Raw genomic sequence first — 25,089 nt, 5'->3', positions numbered from 1 at the left:
ATATACATTGGTCTTGTAAGTTGTGAACTTGTAGACCTGTTAAGAACAGGTCTTCAGCAAACCCATGCTTGCTACGAAAGGATACTATGCTTGTCATAAGAGGCGACTAACAGGATTGGATTGGCAGACTCGCTGACTTGGTTGACACGTTATTGGTTCCCAGTTTCATAGATTGATGCTCATGCTTGTAATCACTGGATTTTCTGGACCAGATTCAATTAATACAGACTGCTAAGTGCAACGTTCACCCGTTCTGGACTTGTTGGTAATCATGAAGTTGAAATGGATATCGTCTGGGCAAATCATTGAAGTGGAAACCAGTTAACAAAATATATACATTGTGCTGATAGCACTATTCCTCTTTAAGGGGTCTTATTCAACGGAAGTATGTTTATAGAGCAGTGTGAGATAACAGTGGACAGCAAGTGTACTAACCAACTAGCTGCTTCACAGGTTTTTGTTGGATTGAAGTGTGTTTTGTTTTCAATATGTGTTAAAATATCTGTTGACATTTTTTATATGTAGCACATGTCTAAGAAACATTTCATTGCGTGATTTAGTCAGTCATGTCACATTAGAATGCTGGACTACTTTTTACATTCATATTTTTTAATACAGATACCATGTTTACAACTTCAGTTACTCTTGTTTTTTCCCTCAGACACAGAAATAAACACCAGATTTCAGTAAATAATAAGATATGTCACGTTTTTGTAAACGTTTGTAACGTTTGTTACATGATTTGTCAGGATACGACTGGTTTAAATTGGTGTTAGAACCTTGCCCTTGCCATGTATGTGTTCATACACTTCCAGACTATATTTAGATTGCCTTCAACAATGGAACTGTTGGTTAAGCACTGTTATTAAGCCTTCTTAAGAGAATGGGGTAATAAAGAAATGAGCAAAGTCACACAGATGTCATTGTATTGCAAATTTTTTCAGCCACTTGTGTTTTAAATACAGTATGACATCTTTGTTTTGGTATTAATCTATATTTCTGACAGTCCACTTGTTGTTTTCAGAAATACCTTCAGGCATCAGATTTTCTACAGAATGTGGTCTACATTAACCTGCAGTCCTCTGAAGAAGATAAGGTTGGAACAATAATTTTTTTATGCAACTGAAAAAGTCAACTGGCTTATTATGCTTATGGCATGTTTTTCATTATTGATTATTATTATACTCAAAAAACGTTTTTTAACAAAAATTGGTAGATATAGCAAACAGAACCTAAAGTGGTGCCTTTTGCCATATACAGATTTTTGTCATTTTTATTTTTTCTGGTTTCCATTGAAATATTTTGGACTTAGTCTTAAAGGAAGGGGTCATCTGTTTCTGGAGCACATCTCGAAAATTTCTTGATATCTTTCAGCAAAATTTATCAGATGTGTGAGGCAGATCCAAAGTACTGCTGTCTGCAGATGTTTTGCATTATTATTTTTTCCTGTCTTTGAATGTCATTTAGAAGTGAAAAATACATAAGAATGAAGATTTTTATGGATATCAACTTCTTTATGTGAGAACACAACCTGATGAAGGAGTAAGCATTAACTCCGAAACGTTGTGTTCTCTCATAAAGAAGTTGATATCCATAAAAATCTTCATTCTTATGTATTTGTTCCTGGTTACCCATGGAAACAATTCAGACTTGGTGTCAAAAGGAAGGTGTGGGCTTCATTAATGGGGCACAAATCAAACACCATTGAATATCTTTCAACAGCACTTGACAGATATATGAGACAGTATTGCCCTGTTAGTAATGTTACTATTTGCAGATTTTTCACATTTCACATATTTTGTGAAAATGATTTGGACGCCCAAAAAGTCAAGTTGGACTCTAAGTAACTGTCAGTTTGTTTGTTTTTTTATTTATTATGGTGGGTGTGGGGATTTGTCATCTTCTAGTGACACTAGTTGACCTCTTTTTTGAAACTACAAGATTCCTTCCTGGTTCAAGGCATGTCTCTAAAAATTGAGCACAGAATTTCCGTTCAGCTTTATACATGGCCATCCTGGTAGGCATTTTTTTCACAACATGGTTGTTTTTGCATGTATCATTGCTAAATGTGAGTTACGTATTTCGGAATAACATGTAATGCCTTTTGTGACATTTTGATTTTTTTATTTAGTTACATGCCCTGTAACCTTAACACTGACATTCTTAACATGACACATGTGTTTTTCCCATGGTGTTAAATATCTTCTATGCTGCTTGACTGATAAAACTGAAAGTTGCAGGTTTCTTACTCAAGACATCTAACATTGATGAGTTGGATTGTCTTGTGATTTCTTTGACTTTAGACAATATTTTTGAAATCAAAATTACTGGAAGTTATTAAGAAAAGTTTTGTTCTCAACTTCATTGTGTTAAACAATGTTGCAGATACCTTGATTTGTTGGCGACGTAGATTAAGTTACCCTCATTGTTACAGTTTCTCCTATGTCCAGTCAGTAAGAACTGGCTCTGGTTGCCCTCAGTGTAGTAGATACATTATCTCAAGTCTGTAATGTAGCTTTAGTTGCCTAGTCTGTAAGAACCAGTTTAACATACTCTTTGTGTGACAGATCCATCGGTACAGCACGCTGGCTTCCTTGTACACGCAGGCGGGTTTCCACCGCAAGGCTGCGTTCTTCAAGCGGGTAGCGGGGATGCAGTGTGTGGCGCCAGGGACGTCGGTGGGCTGGCACCAGTGCTACTACTTACTGCTACAGGCACTAGCGGGATACAGTATTTCCCTTGATCCTAAGGAATTTCTTACAGGTACATCCACTCAAATTATATCTTATTCTCTTCAAATGTTCAGGTTGTGTGTATGAAGTGTAGTGTTTTTCATTTTTTGTTATTTGTTAAAAGGTAATGCAATAATGCTTCATTTAAAAGTGATATTCTTTCCTTATTTTTGAAATGGAATATGGATACTTTTTGTTTCAGTAATTGATTTTTAAACAATTCCTGAATGGAATTTGATAGATGCTCTTCCCTGCACTGAATTTATAAATAATTCAAGTAAAATATTATGAAATTAATTCAATAAAAATATTGGATGTGTAAGCCATGACTTTTCAAAGGAATGAAGATTGTCACAGTTGATGAACAATCTTATGTTTAAATACCACACACATATGATCCAGAAAGCCAAATTAGTTTGCTAGTCCTATAGAAGAAGAAACCTGATGTTGTTTTATTTCAACCTGGTGTCTGTGTCTGCAGTGTGAGAGCTTGTCTTTGTTTCAGATCATCCCAATGGATGGCCCGTGATCCAGTACCGTATCCTGCATGAACTAGTGTACTCTGCCCGCAGGATGGGCAACCCACAGCTGGCTGTCAGGTGCGATCACATACATGTACACAATATAGTTGTCCCGCAATACATGACAATACTGGGTACTAAAGAGTTAATGTTAAATGATTGACCAAAAGGGCTGTGGTTGAATAGGCCTTCAGCAACCCATGCTTGCCATAAAAGGCGACTATGCTTCTCGTAAGAGGCTAACGGGATTGGGTAGTCAGGCTCGCTGACTTGGTTGACACATGTCATTGGTTCCCAATTGTGCAGATCGATGCTCATGTTGTTGATCACTGGATTGTCTGGTCCAGACTCAAATATTTACAGACCGCCGCCATATGGCTGGAATATTGCTGAGAGCGTCGTAAAACTAAACTGACTCAATCACTCATAGTGTATTCATTGCGGCCCTAGTTAACATTGACATAGCAGATTTATGGTCAAGCTTTTAAAATACGCTTAGGCAAGAGTGAAAGAGTGAAAATTTGGTGTGTTGACTGATGTTTCTTCAGAGTAGTGTCGGGACATGCATGTGCTTGCCAACTTACATAGTCTTAATACTGGATTAGTCCGATTATGCTTAGCTCTAGAGTTATCCAAAGGTAGTAATTTAACATTACTCCCTGATACTTTAATGATGTTATGAACTTCTATGTACAGAAGTATTGTGATACAATTACAGTATTGTTTAGCAATGAAACAAGGCCACATAACTGTAAGTTCTGTTTTTCCACAGACACATGACGTTCCTATTGCACACAATGCATGACAAACTGAGTATATCTGAACGCCGGGATGCGATCAATGGACTGGAGACTTTGACAGCTAAATGTGAAGGAACACCACACCCTCTTCCCTTGGAGAACTGTCAGATTTTGCCTCCAGTCCCTCTCCTCAACTTCCCTATTGTCAGGTAGGTGTTTACTGGACAGGGAACACCTCACCCTCTTCCCTTGGAGAATTGTCAGGTTCTGCCTTCAGTCCCTCTCCTCAACTTCCCCATTGTCAAGTAGGTGTTTACTGGACAGGGGAACACCTCACCCAATACCCCAGGAGAACTGTCACTTGGTGGATGGCAGGGAATGGGGTTATTGGGGACGATGGTGTCACTTTCATTCTCATTGCTCTGTTGCCTGTGTTCAGGTTGATTGAAGATTGTATTTCCTGGAATGCCTATGAAATATCTGTTTCTTTTTTGAAGATGCTCATCATTTGCACAATACAGTCATGCTCCATTTATCTCAACATTTGTGTTTTTCTTGAAATTGTCCCAACAAACAAATTTACGGACATCTGAACCATGGACCATATGTACATGTACAAAGGAACATTCAAAGAAACGAACATAATAGGTCTCGGACGAAATCTTATTGATTAATAACACATCAACAAGGTCATGATGCTTCACCTTCATATTTCCTGCTCAATACACTATGTCTAGACACTCTACGGTGTTAACCAGTCACGAGTTTATAAGCGAATTCTGTGAAACCCATTGCCATCGCCAAATGTACATGCTTTTTCAATTAACATTTCGTCAGTGGCGGGCAAATTGACATGCCTCAAAATGTTTTCAGTCTCACACTTCCAAGACTACTATCTTCTTTCATGTTAGGGCACAGAAGGCCAATTGGTATTTGCGTGTGTAAACAGACTGACAATTACTCAGCCATCCGGATATATGAGACAAAAAGGCATATGATTTAGCGTTTTTGAATATGACTGTCAGGTTTTGGAAACCTCATTTCCAAACAAGTGAGTAATTTTATGACATTGAATTCGTTTTAAAGAATTTTCATTCAGAGAGCAAGTTTTCCAGTTATCTGAGGTTTGGATATAAGTGGTATGACTGTATGTGCATGTTTCTGACATAATGCAGGGTATAAACCTGTATATTGCAGGTTTTTCAAGGTTGTGCCCCCTGTGCCTCACCTGCACCCCCAGAAACTCTCCACTGACTGTGATAAAGCCTCCAAATCAGGAGTCTTCATCTATACACCTCTTTCCCTCGACTCCGATAAGGATGCCAAGACAAACAAGTGTGGTAAGCATCCACTTTGTAACTTTGTCACGAGCATCAATCCTCGCAAATGAGATATGACGACAAGCAGTGAAGACTGTAAGACAGAAAGGAATCAGTGTCCCATGCTTGTAGTAACTTCTAACTTCAATAATATGAGGGTCATAAGGTGTCCATGTATCGTAAACATCAAACCTGTAGCTGCTTAATACATCTTAGTGAGTAATCATTTAAGGAGATTTAATATTATTTTTTATTCAGACTTCCTGTGGGTTGAGGGAGACATGTGTGAAGTGCATCTACATGTGTTTAATCCTCTCCCCGAAGAGCTCAAGATTAACTACATGGTATGTATCTGTGCCTACTTGAGGGTCTTACTGTACTCAATCACATAAGTTGTTACATAAACAAATAACATAAGCTATCCCTTTTGTGATTAGTTAAGGCCTGTTTTTCTTGAATCCATCGGCAACACAACCAGTCATCAGACTTCCATGTTTGTGGAAGCAGCAGTGGCTGAGGGGGCTAGATGGCGGACTCTGTGTGCTGGCAATTAGGTGCCTGACTCTCAGGGTGTGGGTTCGAATCCTGGGTGGGACTCGCGTCTACAGAAGTACTAGAATCTGAACTTTACTGAGAAAATATAATCCTATATAAAACACTTGTTTCCTGTTTTCTTCTTCTACATCTGAACAAGACAGTCCTAATGGTATGGTCATCTGAACAATATGTAATGTTTTTGTCATGTTTTAGAACCTGTAACTTCCTGTCATGTGGGACATTACTCTCATGCATAAGTGAAAATTGTGTCCATTTGAGAAAAATACTTTGTATAATTGTTTTCTCCCATCTTTTTCTGAAACCAGTTCATTTGTTATGTGCGATAGATTCTTCTGTTGTACATGTATATATTGAAACATTTTGTCCTTCTTCAGGGTTTGCTGACAGAAGGTATTGAGATGGAGATATTCCCAGCCAATCCATCAGTGCCTGCAGAGTCCGGTCCAGCCTTCATCAAACTGTATGGCAAACCCAAGTCTGTAGGCCAACTCTCTATACTAGGTATATCAGCATCTCTGAACTGTGCGCTTAGGCCTGTACTGGACATATTCACTGCTCTGTACTGTATACTGCGTGTGCACTGGGTATACTGGCCGAGTGTAGAGTGTATGTGTATGTAGAGTGAATGTTTGCCATAGTATATATTTGCTATGGTGTCCCATAGGTCAGTGTTGGCTGTATGAACGGGTTATCAGTCAAGATTCTATGGATGTTTTGTACAACTGTTCACACAATAAACAATTGTCTCTCTCTCACCATAGTTCTAACCTTAATAGGCAAACTCCACATACAATATAGGTCAACTCTCTACACTGGGGAGATTGGCTTCTCTCTATATTATGTACTTACTCCATTGCTCTGTACTATGCAGGCCAGCTTTTTTGGACTGTGTTGGGTGGCCCTCTCTGTGTGGCCAACTAATACTGGTTATGTAAATTTCTCAGCTTATCAGTTAGAGCAACTATATATTGACTGTTTCTCTTCATGTTGACTAGGTTGGATTAATGAACGTCTGTGCTGGTTAGGTCATCTTCCCTTTGCTAGGTATTTCAAATCTCCATGCACAGTGCTCAGGCCAAATCTCTGTGTTGGATTTCGTATACTGGTAAACTGGTATTTTGTTCATTGGATACAGTGACTTCATTGATGAAAAACAATCCAGTGCAGGTGAAAGCGTGATGTCCTCAGTATATCTTTCTGTTATAGTCTTTTATTGATCCTGCTTTTACAGATTTGTTGGTCTACGTTGTCATGTTACTATCTTTCTGTGCAGGCTACAGTACTCTAGTCCTCGGAGTCCGAAGTAACTGTCGCTTGAAGGACCTCGCTCACATACCTCAGCCTCATTTTGACGTTGATGTTGTCCCTGGCCTGCCCCAGGTGTCGCTGTCATCATCACTGCCTAAAGCTGCCAGCTTCACATCTGTGGGAGATGGAGCCAATGTGGTGGCCAGTGCAACGGCTGTGCTGTATGCAGGACAGAGGTCAGTTGGGTAGATCTTCCTCAACAGTCTTAGCCTTTTCCATACTATGAGGTTCAGTGTTAGGCTCTTCTGAAGAGTACTGGGTATAGGGTGGTAAGTCAAGTTGGGATTTCAAATTAAAGTTTTGGGTAAAAGTTGCAGATCAGATCATGGGACTTTGTCAAAAGGTTGCATTAATTCTTATATTTTGGCATGTTGTTATTGTTTGTAATAATTAGTGTCCTCTTCTGTTGCTGTATAGACACCATTTGTCGTATCAGGTATTTTGAGATCCACAGATGTAGCTCATTAGGTTTATGAAAAGGACCCTGGCATATGTATGTGTAAAAAAGTTTAAAAGTTTCATGCATTTTTTCCTTATTGATGTCTTTTTCTTATGTGTACTAGTAGGACGATGGGGTAGCCTAGTGGTTAAAGCATTTGCTTGTTATACCAAAGTCCTGGGTTCAATTCTCCACATGGGTAAAACGTACAAAGCCCATGATATTGTTGGAATGTTACTAAACGTGGCATTAAACTAAACTCACTCACTCATTATATGCACAAATCTATAACTTGAGGAATTATTTCTTAAGCAGTTCTGCTAGGTAATTAGTTGACTGACTGATTGTTTTGTGTGTAACAGCTTGGAGTGCCTGGTGACTCTCCAGAATGGCTCCTGTCTGCCAGTGGAGAGGCTGGATGTGTCACTGGATACTAAACTAGAGCAAGGTGCGTGCTGACATTTCAAAATTCAGAATATCCATGATTACATGAAAACCCTGTTTAGCAATGTTAATAATGCATGTTTGATTACACTGAAAAGATACAACATTGTTGCCAAGTTGGGGTGCATAATTCTGGTTTCAGTTCAGTTACATATGAAGGACACTGACTTCCTGACATTAAAAGTGTCCTGAGGATACACATCATATTTTGCAAGATATAGAAATATGTCTGATATTATCATATTTGTCTAAAGAAATAGTGAAAATTATTTGCAATTTGCATGTAGTCGATTATCTGATTTGAAGCTAGATTTGTGAATGCACTCAGTTCATCTGCTGCTCTTGAATGTGATATATTCCCAGAACCACTGTATTTTGGTCTACAGATGTAGAAGAAAGGATGTTTTCCTGGTGCATCGACAATATTAATTCCCAGCTTCCACTTCAACCAGCCAATCAACTGTGCTTCTCTGTCTGTATCTATGGTTACAGCGACTTCCTGTCATCAGACCTTCAAACTGCAGGTTTGTACACTGTCTCAGTCAACTGTACACTGTTGATGCAGTATTGTGTATTCTTAGCTTTCACCCATGGGAGTCATGCCGAATTATGTTTGTCATTTGGGCACACAAAGTATGAAATATGGTTTACCAGTTGTCAGACTGTCGGAAGCCATAATGGGGTAGTAGGTTAGTTCTCAGACTTGTTCTGTCAGTTTAGATGCTTACTGGAGCATCTGGGTTTGAATCTCGGAGGGACTTAGTACTAGAATATATATGATTTACTGAGAAAGTGTAATCCCAGATATGACAGTTTTCATTTAGACATAGCTCACAGAAATGCAAGATATTATTTCAACTTGTGTATGTCACATCTGTACATTCCAAATGCTGTATCTACTGGTTTCAGATATGCCTTCTCCTGTGTATTCCAATCGGTCTCGCTCAGACAGCTCAGAAGGAAAGGTAAGTCATTGCGGCATCACTGGATTTTTATTGTTTGAGTATTTCTAACGATTTTGATAAGGGAAAAATATTGTTCGAGGATCATTCCATGTCTCACAGCATTCTGTAGCTGGAAGATAAAAAGCTACTAGTGGCTGTACATGATGGAAAGTTAGAGTGGTAATCTGTGTTGCAGGCAGTGGAGGCCATCCTGTCGGTGCAGTACAGTGGTAACCCTGGTCTAGAGGCTGGGTACTGCCGGCAGTGTTCTCTAGCGCTCACCATCGACATACTGCCGTCTCTACAGATAGTTAACTGGGATGTACAGCCTGCCCACAGGTAGGAGGCTAGTGGGGTTGATAGTCATAGAAACTAAGATGTTTTTCATGAGGTTTGCTTGGATAGCATTTCCAATTTCAGAATTATTTGTGTTGAAAAGATTTAACTTCTGTATCTATGCTCGCACATTTGATAGTCCTTCTGAGTTCTTCTGGCAGATTTTGTTATTAAGTAATGGACATGAACTTGTATCATCAGGGTCATTTTTCGAAATAGGCTCTATTTGTATTCTGTATCTGATCATTGTGTGCAAGAAGAAAGATTTTGCTCTGTTGTTGTATGCAATAACTTTTCGCTGCAGTAAAGCTGTTTCCAGAGCAGTTTCTATCACTTCTGTCAGTACATTTATTATTATGTTCATCTTGTATTACATTTTGTTTCACATGTTAAAGGAGCCATTAATTCCTATTTTCAGCCGAGATCATTGTGTGATACTGTTTGACATACAGAATGTAACAAGCCACCAGGTAGATCTTGAATACCAAGATGGCAAGACAATCATCACAGAACCCCAGCAGTGTCGAAGGCAAGTTACAGCTGTACTGATAGACTACATATACTTTTACTTCATTTTACTATCATAGAAATCATCTGTAAAGACTCTTTCAAAAAAACCCTAAAAACACACCTGTACACATTATCCCTCTCATAGGTTTTTCTTACTCCCTCCTTCAGCACCACTGAGCAAATACTTTATGGAAGCAGGCACCATGTAAATTCATTATTATTACTATTATAGCCATGTTTTGCAAGTTTTCCCTTATATCACCTCAATGGCAACTATGACATAAACAGAATTAGAAACGATCAAAGTGTTTAATGCTTTGAAATCGTTGAAGAAATACTCTATTACATCATGAGGTCTTGCTTAACTATTTTTAAGGAGATTGTTGTTGATTTCAGGATTGCTGTAGAAATCCCCCGTGTTGACTTCCCACCTGAGAAGACGAAACACGACAGTACACCGTGCATGCCAAGTGTGTATCGGCAGTGTCAGCCCATCAATCACCACAGTCAGTACCTGGCAGACTATGTGGACATCAGGTGGACAATTGTATCCTTTCCAAGATGGCTGTACAATGGCGGATGTGCATTCTCTGTTATATTTCATATTATTGGGGGGTTTTAGCACCCTTATCCATGCAACTAGTACAGTGCTCTTATTTTTTTCACTCGATCGTTGGATGTCAATCTTAACGGTCCATCATATTAACCAACTCAAACCTCTGGGGAGCATACAACTTTTGCAGCCACTAGGTGCTCCAAGTTAATGCAGCTTTATCATCCTGCCGTGTAGACTGGAACAGATGGTCACAGTACCTTGTCCAAGTTTACTGCATGTTGCTTTACCTGCAGCCAGGTGTTGGCACACATATTCATGTGGCCACCATCTGGTCATATACCAGTGGAGTTTTGGGTTCTTGTAAGTGCATGGGTTGTGTACTGTACACTAGGGTTTGTGACAATGCCAAAAGAGTCTGCACACATTCTGACAAAGTTGACAACGTTTTTACACCCGTTCAGAGGTGGGCTTGATCCCAACACCTCAAGCTCGCTTGGTCACTAGCCTAGTGCCTTAGCCAGCTCGCCCACCTCATGCCTTACTGAGACAGAAGCATTTACCCCTTTTCTGACTTATTTCCATGTCCAGGAGGCTCTGTTAAGTTCTAAATTGGAGGGTACAAGGCTTGATCATTGGGGGCAGACTTTATGGGACATGCTTTTCCAGAATTGACCCCTGATATACTGTCAGCATGGCATCTGAATCCTGAAGTGGGTTTTACTTTGGGATGGCAGTTTTAGAAGTGAGCCATTTTCATGCTAACTTTTCAGTCTTTTTCATACCAATGTAATTTGGCAACTTATGTAATATGCACTGTGGTGTAAAACTAAACTCACTCACTCCCTGACAGGTTTTTCGGTGACCACAGTGTAAATGATTTGTGTGATTGTGGTAAGTCTGCATAGGAGACAACATGTTGCAGTCTGTAAAGCACAGCTAATATTTGTGTACTTGTAAAAGTTACATTAAAAAATTTGCTAACCAGCCATATATAATTCTCCCTAGGGCTGTGAGCAGGTCCAAATACAACCATGGCATTTGACATCTGTTAATGTGTTTGAACTCAAATGAACATCCCCCAGGTATCTAACCTGGAATCCTTACGTTCATGCCTTGGCCCCACTACATTGCCTTGGATACACTACAGTGCCTTGGACCCACTAAAATTAATGAATAAATTAATTGTTTATTGTGTATGATGTTTCCTTAATAAAACCTTCAGCCTGCCACTAAAGTGCGTGGTAAACTTGGCATTGAGCATCTGACATGGAGCAAGGGACAGCTAGAGTTAATCCAGAAATCTCCTGTAGCATGGGGTAGGTAGACCTATAGCTTGTGGTCAGTTCTTTCAGAGCACACATAGTGTGTTCAGAGTGACACCAAAAAGTCATATCTTTCACAGAAATAAATTGTTGGAATATTTGGGTACAACTTTGATCTTGACATCAATGAATTTAGCTTATGTAATGTAACCTATATTTGTAAGCCATTATTGGTAGCTGACTTTGTACTATAGGCAGGTGGACCTCTTCAGTAATGTGATGAAAAGAAACAGAATCTATATGTCTGCTAAAGTCTGTCTATTGTTGGATAGAAAAAGCCCCTCTTTTAACTGTCCCCCTTCTGTCCGTATACTAGAGGTTACAGTGGTGTCAGAAGGCCCTCAGTGGTGTTTCTTCTCCAGGGTCAGCTTGACAACCAGTCTGAAAACTGAATTCAGACCTAAGAAGCACTAGATTATGAATAATTACCTAAAACACCAGTGAAAATTCGGGTTAGAATTGGTCTTCAGCGACCCATGCTTGTCATACAATGCAACTAACAGAATCTGGTGGTCAGACTCGACTTGGTTGATGCATGTCATCATGTCCCAATTCTGTAGTTTGATGCTCATGATGTCAGTCATTGGATTGTCAGGCCCAGACTCAGTTATTTACTCGCTGTCATCATAAAGCTTGAATGTTGATGAGTGTGGCATTGAACAAAAGCAAAACAATAAAGTAAAACAACTAATATTGAAGAAAGTTTGTAATATGTGTATCTCTTTCTGTCTCTAGAACGTTGAATTAAGGGCAGTATCATACCAGTCACAGTAAGCTCAGTTGCTATTGAACATGCTCATAAGGAACAGATGGATTATACCTACAGCTTCTTCTTCCTGGCAAATTTCTATAAATTATTGTAACGCTGCATGTAATACACTAAGGGCATAGTGAACTGAAGGTAGTGGTCCATACAAGTTTCCTACTTGATTTATTGTCTATCACACACGTGTCAAGATCACATATCAAACAAATCACTTGCATGTGTGATAAAGTCCCAGACTGAATGATCGGTTTTGTTACTGTGTACGTATGTGATTATTGTTACAGAGGTCCGCCTCAACGACCAGCTGTACTTGTCCCCCGATGTGCCAAAGTTCTCTCTCGGTGACATACTGGATGTACAGGTGGCGATCACCAACAGAAGAGGTGAGATCTGCGATACAGCAGATGTATGTTGGCCTAAAGGAGCTGGTGGGTGGCCTAATGGTGCGAGTTTGAATTTGACACACCAAATGCCATTTTAGACAGTGTTCAAATGTAATATGTTTTATTTGGGATTCCACTTTCACAGTCAAGTAGAGGTTCTAGCACTTAGGTTGACTTCCCCAGAGGAATCAAACCTACACTCTCCTATTCTGGTACATTACTGTATCATTTCACCTGGAGTGACTGCTGTGTATGTTGTACAGGAGGTGAGCAGGTCCAGCTGACTCTCCAGATAGAGCCGGTCCAGGTGTGTGGTGACGAGATGAGAGAATGCCAAGAGGTGTCCGTCCTTGGAGTCAATACTCTATGTGTCTCACAGGTAATTTGGCTCTTCTTGTTTACTTGAACTTTATTATTGATTTTTGGAAGGTTGGGTGGGACATATTTAGTCATACTCCTCCACTGGTGTAGGATAGGTCAGATTGTGGTGCTGTTTGTATCAGCTAAGTCAGATACACCAAGATACCCGGACTCAGACAGGCAGACAGACAGATATATGCCTGTACACACACAAAGACACACACACAATATCTATGAGGCAAATATTTCGTAATGATAACTCTTGGCTCTTTTATATTTCAGAGTGTTTTGTAATACAGCTTTCACTTTCACACCGTCAGACAGTTGTAGTTTTCAAGGGATTGTGCAAGTGTTCATTTGCAATGTTCTTTTTAATAACTTCCATCCATCATTTAGCCATAAGCATTTAGATCAGTCTAAGTAAACGTAGTGTCAGTACTTTCCATTACACTCCACTACTGAGTCTAACAAAACCTAGAAGGAGGTCAAGTAACCTTTGAGATTGACCAGTGAGAACACAGTTTACCAACTCGCGAAAGTGGGCATTCGCACATATCTTTTGAACTTTTACCACGGAAAGGTTTGTCCCTGAACGATTCCGAATGCTGCTTTCCATATGATCACTACCAGCTAATGCACAAGTGGCAGACTACGCTGAAAGGTTACCTGACGCGACCTTGTACTAGGTTCTGTTTGACTTAGTAGTGGAGTGTAACAAATAATACTGAGACGAAGTTTACGTGGACTGGCACTGAGATGATCTATTTATTACACCGTGTTTGGTTTCAGCTTCCCCAGTCAACCAGTCTCCAACATTCATGTGCCTTTGTCTTCCACTCCCCTGGCTTCTACAGACTCAATATACTGTGCTACACCTTCATCCAGACTTCATCAGGAGCATCACGACAGATGTCTGTTGTCTCTAGTGTGTCTGTTACGGACAGACAGAGATCCAGTGATAGCGGTGACATTCCATCAGAAGAGAGTCACACCTCTGTGAACAATAATGAAGCAGATGACAAACAGGCATCTCACGTGGCTGGCAGACTGTCTTGTGCCAACATGAACCAGACACAGATAATCTGGAGATGTGAACCAGTCCCTCAGTTTCAGATCATCGACTGATAGTTCCTCATTTCATTATCAACTATCTTCACTGGGATTACATCTGCTTTGGGAGCATCAGCCTGAGATCCTCTCAGTATGGGTAACCAACACAGGGAACCAACACATGCAACAAAATCAGCTACCAACACAGGCTACCAACACAACCAGCAAACATGTGCTACAACACTGGCTACCAACTCCAACAAATCTTGACATCCATTGAGACCTAAAGTATCTCTGCTGCTCATCCAGTGTGTATTACAGGACATTTTCTTCAGTCACTCTAGGACTTTGAACTATTTCAGGAGGTCTAATGAATTTGACCATTGCCTGATGCTGAAGTGAATAGCTTTCAATTTGGTGCTGATGCTGTATTAAACTGAAGTAGCGTCACAGGGTCATCTTGACAATGATGTACTTAACTCACTGGCTTCGTCAACCAATCTTAGCTTTGTAAATGTGAAAAAAGATACATAACTACAAAAAATCGGTTTTGCATAGTAAAAGCTTCAGGATATGCCAAAGACACAGACCAATTTGTATCTTGTAAAAGATACAGAATCAACGAGGAAGAGACAAACTGAGGGATGGTGCTGTTTTTGTTTGTGAACATCTTTTACACATGATAAGAAAGGCGAACTAAGATATATGAAACTATACTGTCTGGTCTGGGCATTTGTCTGATAAGGGAAAGGTTACAAATGGACAGTCTAGAAGTTTTGAAGGTGGTTTTAGGCTGACATTTCATAGCCACCAGATATCAAATACTTGTATAAGGGTATGAAACTCAAAAAAACTTCAATCAGACCACAGACCAGCTTGCTAGCCCTGATCAAAACTTACCTAGCCTCAAAATATCTTCATGTACACATCTAAATTTTATCCCAATAGTCAGGCAAGTGAATTTGAGAATCTGGCAGTCCGTGCTAAAAATAACCTGTTCCTGGCGGCGGTCGACCTTGCAGGTATTTCAAGCACTACATATATCTGTATTAATACAGGTTATCCAGCTAGCCTTTGATTAGCACTGACCGGAACCATTTATCAGTAGAGTGCATGCAGCCCACAAGAGGCACTGTTACTTTTGTCAAGAGCAATGATAATGACTGATGTACTGATGACATTGTCCCTCAGTTTTGGATGATGGACTCTATTATTGGTGATGTTTCAAGGACAGCAATAACATGGTGTGAATGGATCAAGGATTTATTTATTTTTCTACAAATGTACACATTTAAATTAGTCTCTCAAACATTGGTAAACTCTGTACTCATAGGTCTAAGATCTTGGTAAACCCTCTTCATGTTTTAGATGAATATCAGAGATCTTAGTAAACCCTGCATATATTGTGAATCAGTCATTTGGAGTAGTCATTTAGAGTTTAGTGAACAGTATGTATACACATGTGAATAGTTTAGTTTAGTTGCTGAGATCTTAGTGAACCCTTCCAATATTGTGAATCAGTTACTTAGGCCAAGGCGCATGTGGAATTAGGTTCTTAATTCTTAGTGTATATAGTGTTTCAGGACCAGAGCCCCTTTTCACAAAGCTATCAGTGCTACAACTGTCATAACTCCTATACAGTAGCATAAACTGGTAACAGTTGAAACGCTACGATAACTTAGTGAAACAGGTCCCTGAGATCTTAACAGCTTTCATATGTTGCGAAGATCTTAATGCAAGTATTGTGAATTAGTTTCCCCGATGTTAGGGGACTGTAGGTTTCTACACATTCTGAATCAGGTATTTAAATGTTAATATCTTAGTTTGAATCGGGAATTGGGATCTTATTAGTTCTGTTGCTTAGATCTTAGTGAATCTTGTCCTCTCTGAATCAAGATCTAACAATCCTTGTAGAAATTTGTTCTCAGTCACTGGGAAGTTAACAGGATTTCATTGATGTCTGCTTGTCTTGATTTAATTGATCCGGTCTGTTGATTAAGACGTATTACACAGATTACTTACGTAATAAACTCATAGTTCAGTATTCATTGAAAAAAGCTCTCACACTCCACCATCTTGGATTGATTGTTGACTTCAGCTGTATTTCAGTGTATTTAGTGTTTCATGATCATGACAGCATGCTTCAAGTATTTCCACGCGGTGAACAAACATCATTGTTATTTACTAAACAATTCAGTACCACAGAGGTACGTGTAGATGTATTCATGTGTGTAAATACTGTCTATTGTCATCATGGACGTGGCTTGGAGAAGGGATGAACTCAGACAACTAGGGGCTGAATTTGGTTGAAATTAAGGTTCTAGGCTTTATATATTCTGGGGCTGATGACTGTATTACATCGACATGTTAGGATCAGTGAAGAGGAACAACCTTCATTTTCCTTTATTTGGGTAAAACATGAGATTTAGGCTAGAACTCGGAAACTCCGCGTTTTCCTCAAATAGCAACATCTTGGAAATTAATCATTCGCATGAAAACATAGTAGACTGAGATTTTGTCTAGAATTGAAGTAAATGATTTGATTTTTACAAAATCAGACATCTGTAGTACTAAATAGTATCTGTGTGTTGAAGTTTCTAAGAACAGATAAGATATGGTAACAGGGAAGAAAGATTGTATAGAGACAGGTGTAGTTGATGAGAAGCAGTTTCCATTGCTGCAACAAGGCATTAGTGAATCAGTGTCTGTTCATTTGAATATTGCTGAATCTCAGCTGTTTGTATATTTTACTTATAAAATTGGACAATCAAAATTAGTGTTTGATTTCTGTGCAGTGTATTTGATTAATTTTCTTGTGACATTCCTTTACTTAGAGACTAAGCTGACTGAAGATGTGAGCAAGGTTTTAGTTCTTTATCATTGACTTTGTGTCTGTTCAGGATTCAGTATTTCATGATAGTGAAAACATATCTAACTAGGCCAGCTTCAAGCTGTTTAGCTGTGGGGTAGCCTAGTGGTTAAAGCATTAGCTTATCATGCTGAAGACCTGGGTTTTGTTCCCCATTTCTGGTGTTCCCTGCTGTGATATTGCTGAAATATTGCATAAATCAGCAATCTTTCACTCTTTATTTATGTTGTCTATGAGCTGGTTTTGAGTGTGTTGTAGGTTTTCACTGCCCCATGCGGCATGTGTTCCAGGCTTGCAACATAACCTCAATTACACTAGTAACCGATTGTCTGTTAATTGTCTATGATGTGGAATATAAAAAAGATACAGAGCAATATGTATTATTTTAAGCCTATTCTTGGTGGTCTCTTAAATCCTTAGCACATTTCAGCATAGTCTCGACTCCCACTGAACTGAAGCCTCTTGACATATTATCTTGATGTACAACAGTATATCTTCTATTAACTTCATTGCGGAAGAATTGTGACATTTATTTAAAAGTTTAGAAGAGTATTCTTTCAATTGCTCTGGCTTTGTCCCACAAGCAGCTGAAGAGTTAGAGGATTGAAACTCAAGCTTAGTTTTGATTGAGATTGTGAAGATATTGTGAGAGAATGTTTTACAGAATCATGTTAATTGAGGGCATTGGTTCTTAGCCTAGTATTCAGGGTCTATTATTGATATTATGTTTCGTGATGTTCTTGAGTCAGTGACCATCATATGATTCACTAGTCACATAATTTATATGTGTTAATATGTTGGAACCTGATGTGTCTACTTTTGTGTTTTCTCAAGGAAAACTCAAAACTCCTTTGTATTATTTAGTTTTTAACTGTGGATAAAAATGTCTGCTTCACTTTATAAATGAAGTAATGATATGTAGTTTATGACAATACTTTTAAACACATACCTGTATAGTATGACTTATTATGTTTCTAACTAGACTGATATGTTAGATTATGTATGATATAAAAAAGACTCTGTTTCTGTCTCTTGTAAATATTTCCTTTTCTTCTTTGCGTTGATTGTAAGCCTCATCTGTTTATCAAGACAGTTACATTGAAATCAGTTTTACTTTTAGTAGTTCTTTCATCATGGGGGAATGTATGACAACATGAGAATTGTCTATGTGGAAATCTTTATGCTATGAAATCTTTAACTGTTTGATGCTTGATCATTTTTTGTGAACATCCTTATTGAATTTTTTTCTAATTTATTTTGAAGTATATTGGGTTTGGACAATGTTTAATCATCCTTTTTATGATGACACAATGCCTCATAGTGGACAAATGTAACATATGTTGTACCTGGGATTTCAGTGTACAGATAGATAGAGTACAGATTCTAGTACTTTTGTTCGGTTGAGCCTCATCAAATATAGCATATGTTACATTAAGTCCTGTTGATATGGTTTGACCATTTAAGACCTCAGCATATTGTCATGGTAACAGTATTAATGTAATTCCTTTGTACACAATCAAACCTGACAGTATAGCTCTGTGTAAAGAGCACAAAGAAGACTGAGCTTGCTGTGCCAAGTTGTGGCCCTTAGAAGCATCAGTACCCAGAATCTCCTGAACTAGGACTTTTGGCATATGATATACATGATGGGTTCTAAAATACATTGGAAGCTGTCAAAACCAGCATCTGTCAATATGGCAAGTTGCCAAAACAGGCATAAAATCTCAGTCCTGTCCATGGCATACACATTTATCATCAACTCTGCAATCTGGCACGTTGTCTAAACTGGATTATTTCTTCAGTCCCGACGAGTGCAGGTTTAGATAGCTTCCCCTGTTGTGTTAAATCAGTAAAAGCTACATAGTTCCATATTTTTTATAAATGAAAAACATGCAATACTGATCATTATTATTTGATAGTCTGACATTTAGTTCCAAACTGGGCAGTATTACCTGGTAGTGCTGATGGTATATGCTTCAGACTTGGGACTGAGTGCCTTCTGTGTAGGTGGTGTCCATGTTTGACTGGATAATGTATATTCCATTAACAGTGATATTATTTCAGGCTTTATCACATGTACACATGTCACAGCCAAACAGCAGAGATTCCAACCTCAATGATTTTATCATAGTCCCTGCGAATTTTAGCCCCAAACTCCATGGCATTAGAAATTCTGTGAAATTTTAGGAAAATTAATTAAAGTTTGGTTATATAGATAAAAACATAGATTTTTGTCGATCACAATTTCTCACCTTCCATTCATCAAATTTGATGACATGTTTGAAATGGAACCATTGCAAATAACAAATGTAAGGTTTAGCAAATTTGTCCATCACAAACTTGAAGCTTAGTCCAGTGCCTTTGCGATTTGACCCATGGCAGAAATTCATTAAACCGTGTGACTTTCATTTGATGATATAAATCATGATCGTTCTCCGAATCAGTCATGATTTTAAATATTTAGTTATAAACTACCAATCAAACAACTAATTTTGAAACTACTGTTTGCAGCAGTTTGGTGTTGGCATCTCTACAACAGTTAGGGTGTGTGTGCCTGTCAGGTCTTGGATTGAGGTTGATGGAGAGTGCTATGCCAATGTAAGGTTCTGTCCTCACTACTGTAGTTACACTGGGAGAGGGGTATACTTCTCTTGCCAGTGTTAACCTTGATCAACACAGCACATAACATTTCAGGGTAGTGGATGGGTGGACAGTGAAGCTTACTGCTGTATTATTTGATGTCAGTGATGATTGTAACAGAAGTATTTCAATGTCAGGTTGTGATAGTATGAAGATATTGGTGTAGGATGACCATCCAGGATGAACTCAGATCCATGGCAGATCCTCAAAGGTGTGATTTTGATCAGTGCACTCACTTTCAAGGATATCTTACTCCAACATGTCCATAATCATGATCAGTTGTAAATACTCATATAATTTAGCAGTTTTACTGGCCAAAGACTCTATATGATTATGAGGTTGGATACAACCAGTTTAAATCACAATAATCTTTTGTAAGAACAATATTAATCCAGTCAATGCATCTGTTTCCTAAGTCAGCATGAATAAATCAAATGTAGGGCATTCAGGATGTTGTACTCAGTACTCTAACCTGAAGAATAGTAATGGTTGGGATCCAAATTGGAAATTTTCTGGGCACAATTTATGTCAAATCGTGTCTTGTGTCATTTTCAAAGGGATTGTCTGGGCCCTTGGATCATTCTTCAGGAAGCAGTTGAGAAGTGTTTGTTGTCAAAATGATCACAGGCTGAAGGTGCAAGTTCTCTGGTGCCAGTGTTTCAAGTGAAAATTTAGCATATTTACAGAGTTTCATTTCTGGGGTTTCTTAGCACCTATTCATCCAGACTCACCTCCTAGGACAGACAACCATTTGGCCATGTCAAAACATTGTTTCAAAGAGATAAGGCTTGAGGAATTGTTTTTGCAGCAAAATTCAGTGATGTGCTGCAGATAAATATCTTAGAATGCCAGGATAGCCATGTGATCAAAGTGTCCTCTTGTCATGCCACGACGGTTCAATTCCCGACATGGACACAATGTGTGACACCCATTTCTTGCATTCCCAGCTGTGACACTGCTTGGTTATTGTTAAAGCTGTATAAAAACCTACCTTAACTCGCATACTTCAAATAACATTGTTTAAGGCTTATCTCTTCACCAGATGACATGCAATAAATAGTCAGCTAAATTTTTACCTGCCATCGCCCATATCGAATAGAACTGTGATAAATCATATATAGTATACCGCTGATCTTGCACCTTAAACTGCTGCAAGCAAAAACATTGAACATATGCTATGAGCATCATTACGTTGCTGTTATATTACTATAATTAGCATCAGGTAAATCTGTTGATACTTTTCTTGGAATATATAATCTGTTTATTTTCTCCTTTCAGATCACATGTAGTTCTCCTCACAGAAGAACGCATGTAGTGAATTCTTTTTCTAGTGGAGCTGATTTGGAGATAAATCATTTTTTTTTCAGACTTGTTGATGAAAAAGTTTCAGTTGTCCGTGCTCAAGGTGCAATAAATGTTGTTTGCCATGCCTGTACAGAGTCTGTATGGGAGGAAGCTAACTATACTGTCTTGTGTATATAGCGCTATGTACATATGTATATTTCACACATAGTATTGTGTAATACATTGCTAACATGTTATCATGGGTTGTTGTGTCATGCTTGTTGTATTGGTTATGTGTACAAATCAGATATATTTACAAAAACTACAAATCATGTTGAAACACTATGTTATTGCCACTGGGGCTGATATTGAAACCTGTGAATAGGAAGCATCATTTCCTGGACTGGGCAAAACAAATGATGTACTCTTAAGAATGTAACATTGGGAGAATGAATAGTTTGGAGGTATTTCTATAAAATTTTATGCTCTGTGTTCATACAAACTTATGCTGAAATAATCATGATCCTCAACTTTTTAGTTCAATCTATATATATGTTCATTTAAATAATCTTCATCTGTGCTCAAAGAATTTTATGACTCTTTCCTTGTTTAGGCACTATCAACTCTTGTTTCTCTGAGATTTGATAGAATTTCAAATATATTAGCTATAAACTCTGCAAGACCATTCACCATTGTAGACAAAAACATGTGACTTCTACAAAGGCATTTTTGTTCTACTTCAAACCATGTTTGTCTTATGTGATGACTAATAGGATTGACTAATCACCATAGCTGCCTGGGTTGATGCATGTTGTATCCCAACTGCATAGATCAATGCTCATGATTTTGATCACTGGATTACGGGATTCAGAGTTGATCATTTTACAAAAAGCTGTCCTATAGATGGAATATTGCTGAGAGTGGCTTTGGACAACTAACAAAAACCTTCCTGCAAGATTATAAGTTAATGGTTGAAGTTCTATACCAGTAGAATACTGTAATGGAAGTTTATAAATCACCCCAGGTAACTGTAATTATGTGAAATATCAGGAGTTTGGTAACTTCATTGTAGTAGTATATTTGCCAGATCATGGCTATGTAGCTGGGATATTGCTTAGGGCAGCGTTAATCAACAGCCCAAGCAGCCACTCTTGGTGGATGTTATTCCAGGATTGGATTTGATTCTATGAAACAGTATATTCAGATAATATTCATTGTCTTAGTGTGCATATTTACTTAAGAAACAGCTTGTACAGTTTACGTGAAAGTGCACCTTCATCCTGTGTTGCACCTCTTTGAATATATGTGGACTTGGTTCAATGTACCAAGGCTGTCAGAAATAAGACATTGCTTTGCTTTTGTACAGAATGAAGTGTTTGTGCTAAGATCTCTTCCAAGAAGTTATTTATAGTGCTATGTGTGTGAGACATTAGACATTATATTTTGTCAGTGATAACAGTAACCTTTAGGATGTGACCCAGATTGTTGAATGTATGTTTTTATATGAGAGGAGGCTGCATGCTCTAACTATTTTGCAGCTTCATCTGCTCATAATAGCTCCAAGTGTTTTTAGGAATGAATCAGTTGTAGCATGTAGGTTTGTGTTGACTTTAGGAGGGACATGTTGGTGAGTAAATCTCTCAGCTGTGGATAAACATAGGTGGTAGTGATTGGTAAAATATCTGTCTGTTTTCGGTGTCTTTGCAAACATTCCTGCTGTTGCCATGTCTGTCATATGACCAGTTTCTACATATAGAAGGGAGGTAACTATGGTGTAGCCATGATTGTCTCCCTGTCTCACTTTGGTGTAAAGAGGAACCAGAGCTGCATTGGAGGCCATTTATGGCAAATGTTGGAGAAGTGAATTAAGAAATGAACACTATAAATGTCAGTGTACACAAACAATATGTACTTAAGTATTGTGTCAAAAATCGATAGGTACTGTGTCAATAGTAGATATATATTTCAGATAGTCATCCACAGATGTATGTAAGCCAGTGTTAAAAAAATAGAGTATTCTTCAGGCATTGTATCAGGATGTACTGCTTTAATCAGTTTCATCTAGAAAATAGGAATGGATGTGTATCATAGTGAAGTGGCACAGAAGTGTTCTAATCATAATATTGCCATCATTTAGTCTGCAGAGTTTCTTCCCGTGGGTATGTCAGGAAACTATGAGAATCAGTTCTAAGTCCAAACTCTCCCTTATTAAGTGGTCGTTTGTACAACACTAGTGCTCTAAGTGTCATTCCACTAAGTGACTACAGTGCTTAGGTGACTCCCACGCTTTGACATAGACTGAGGACAGTCATAATGCTACAATCGCTTTGTGGAATGGGACCCTAGATTTTTTAGAGTGGTAAACATCTAAATTCTGCATCACTTTGTATATTTCAACTTCACATACAACTGAAATATTGAATGAATGAAAAAAGAAAAGAATAGGGTTATACATGTTGATCATATATTTAGTTTCTTGGATGTCAGGATTGATCTAGGATCTCCATGTAAATAAGAGCCAATAGATTCAGGATTTTGTGGCTACAGTGTTCAACTTGGCTGACTGTCGTAACTCTTGCATTAGTGCCCTCATCATCAGCTGTACTGGGAACTGACTTCACTTGAATCAGCCTCATACCTCCAACTGTTTTGCCACCTTTTAACAAGTGTGACCACAAACCATCGAAACCATGTGATCCAGTTTGAATATTGCAGCTCATGTTATACCATTGCCTATCAAATCATGCAGTAACAGTAGCAATAACCTATAGCTGTAGAGGAGAGTATGGACTGTTGTTGGAAACATAGGTCAACCTGAGTGTGTAATATGTAACTTATAATTCAAAATAACAATTGTTTATTACTGTGTAATATCATGACAGGTCATGTTCATATAGTTGTTGAAATCATGTTGATGATTGTAGTGACGGATGGTGATAAGTCTTATCACTGTGTTTATTGTTATGGTCCCTTGTTCTTCATGAGTGGTGGCTTCATAGAGAGGCGCCCCGACTGTACATATGTAGAATACTGATGCTGTTGATACAGAGGTAGAGAGAAGATGTCATATTTCTGTAAATCTTGCTTTCATGGCTTCATTATTATGTAAGATAGTCAAATAATTATTGCCAAACCAGATTAAACACTGCAAAGAAACTAGTGTTGGTTTGTTTTTATGTTGAGTGATTTGAAATGCTATGGGGTGAGCTTGTCTGGATCGAGACCACCTTTAACCGTGTGTAATATCTCAGGAGGCAACCTTGTGTCACTACTCATATTGTACAGTACGTAACCCAGTGTACGTCAAAGAGAGCACGAATCCGTTGGAATATGACCAGATGGTGACCAGATGACCACATGAATACGTACAAACACCTTGTTGCAGGTACAGCAACGTGCAATAAACGCGGACAAAGTACTGTGGCTAGATCAATGTGCTCCAGTCCACCTATCTGTGAATGGGTACCTTGTAAGGATGAGAATGCCACCGCAGTCAAATGGTGCGCCTTGTAGCTTCCAAAGTTGTATGGCCCCGGGGAGTTGAGACTAACACCCAGTGGTCGAGGGGGAATTACCAGCACCTTTAGCATATTCTAGATGCGTGGATATAGCGCGCAATATGCATTGGAGCGTGGGTGTGTGCGCTATATAAATATCATAAAATAACACGGATCGGTTTTAACACTGAGGTTAACTCATTTTGGCAAAACCAAGCTACGATAGTTTTGGTGAAACCTGGGTAGAAATCTACCATAAGTTCAAACCTTTATTCATAAGCGACTAAAAACAAAGGCCATGAAACCAGATTTAGAGGTGCGAGTGTTGTGAGCTGGTTCCCAGCTCCCTTTGCGCGCGCTACCGTTCGCCAAAGCAATATTGCGATACGGGGCCCAGCTTACGAGTGTTGTCGGAGACATGTGACGTTACTTGCGTTGTCTGACGCCATAAAGCTCCTTGACGACATATGACGTCACTCGCTCTAAGCGGCTTCTTATCAACCGGAGGAAA

General features: G+C 38.8%; 1 protein-coding gene across 1 annotated transcript in view; it reads left to right on the top strand.

Annotated features, from left to right (window-relative positions):
- The window catches only part of LOC137276826 (trafficking protein particle complex subunit 9-like), a 31,260-nt gene extending 15,717 nt beyond the window's left edge, over nucleotides 1-15,543 (top strand). Inside the window, exons 7-24 of the mRNA XM_067808473.1 lie at nucleotides 1,025-1,096; nucleotides 2,568-2,763; nucleotides 3,238-3,331; nucleotides 4,026-4,202; nucleotides 5,191-5,333; nucleotides 5,571-5,656; nucleotides 6,245-6,371; nucleotides 7,144-7,354; nucleotides 7,980-8,065; nucleotides 8,448-8,585; nucleotides 8,971-9,026; nucleotides 9,202-9,344; nucleotides 9,760-9,870; nucleotides 10,248-10,398; nucleotides 11,630-11,723; nucleotides 12,780-12,878; nucleotides 13,142-13,257; nucleotides 14,028-15,543. Of these exons, the coding sequence (XP_067664574.1) occupies nucleotides 1,025-1,096; nucleotides 2,568-2,763; nucleotides 3,238-3,331; nucleotides 4,026-4,202; nucleotides 5,191-5,333; nucleotides 5,571-5,656; nucleotides 6,245-6,371; nucleotides 7,144-7,354; nucleotides 7,980-8,065; nucleotides 8,448-8,585; nucleotides 8,971-9,026; nucleotides 9,202-9,344; nucleotides 9,760-9,870; nucleotides 10,248-10,398; nucleotides 11,630-11,723; nucleotides 12,780-12,878; nucleotides 13,142-13,257; nucleotides 14,028-14,363 (2,436 nt within the window). The 3' untranslated portion in view covers nucleotides 14,364-15,543. The remainder of the gene's footprint in view (nucleotides 1-1,024; nucleotides 1,097-2,567; nucleotides 2,764-3,237; nucleotides 3,332-4,025; nucleotides 4,203-5,190; nucleotides 5,334-5,570; nucleotides 5,657-6,244; nucleotides 6,372-7,143; nucleotides 7,355-7,979; nucleotides 8,066-8,447; nucleotides 8,586-8,970; nucleotides 9,027-9,201; nucleotides 9,345-9,759; nucleotides 9,871-10,247; nucleotides 10,399-11,629; nucleotides 11,724-12,779; nucleotides 12,879-13,141; nucleotides 13,258-14,027) is intronic.
- The last annotated feature ends 9,546 nt before the right edge of the window (nucleotides 15,544-25,089 follow it).

The sequence above is a fragment of the Haliotis asinina genome, chromosome 3 (genome assembly GCF_037392515.1).
Source record: "Haliotis asinina isolate JCU_RB_2024 chromosome 3, JCU_Hal_asi_v2, whole genome shotgun sequence".
Lineage (NCBI taxonomy): Eukaryota > Metazoa > Mollusca > Gastropoda > Lepetellida > Haliotidae > Haliotis > Haliotis asinina.
Note: the sequence above shows the minus strand (reverse complement) of the source record. Positions and strands in the feature narration are given on the sequence as shown.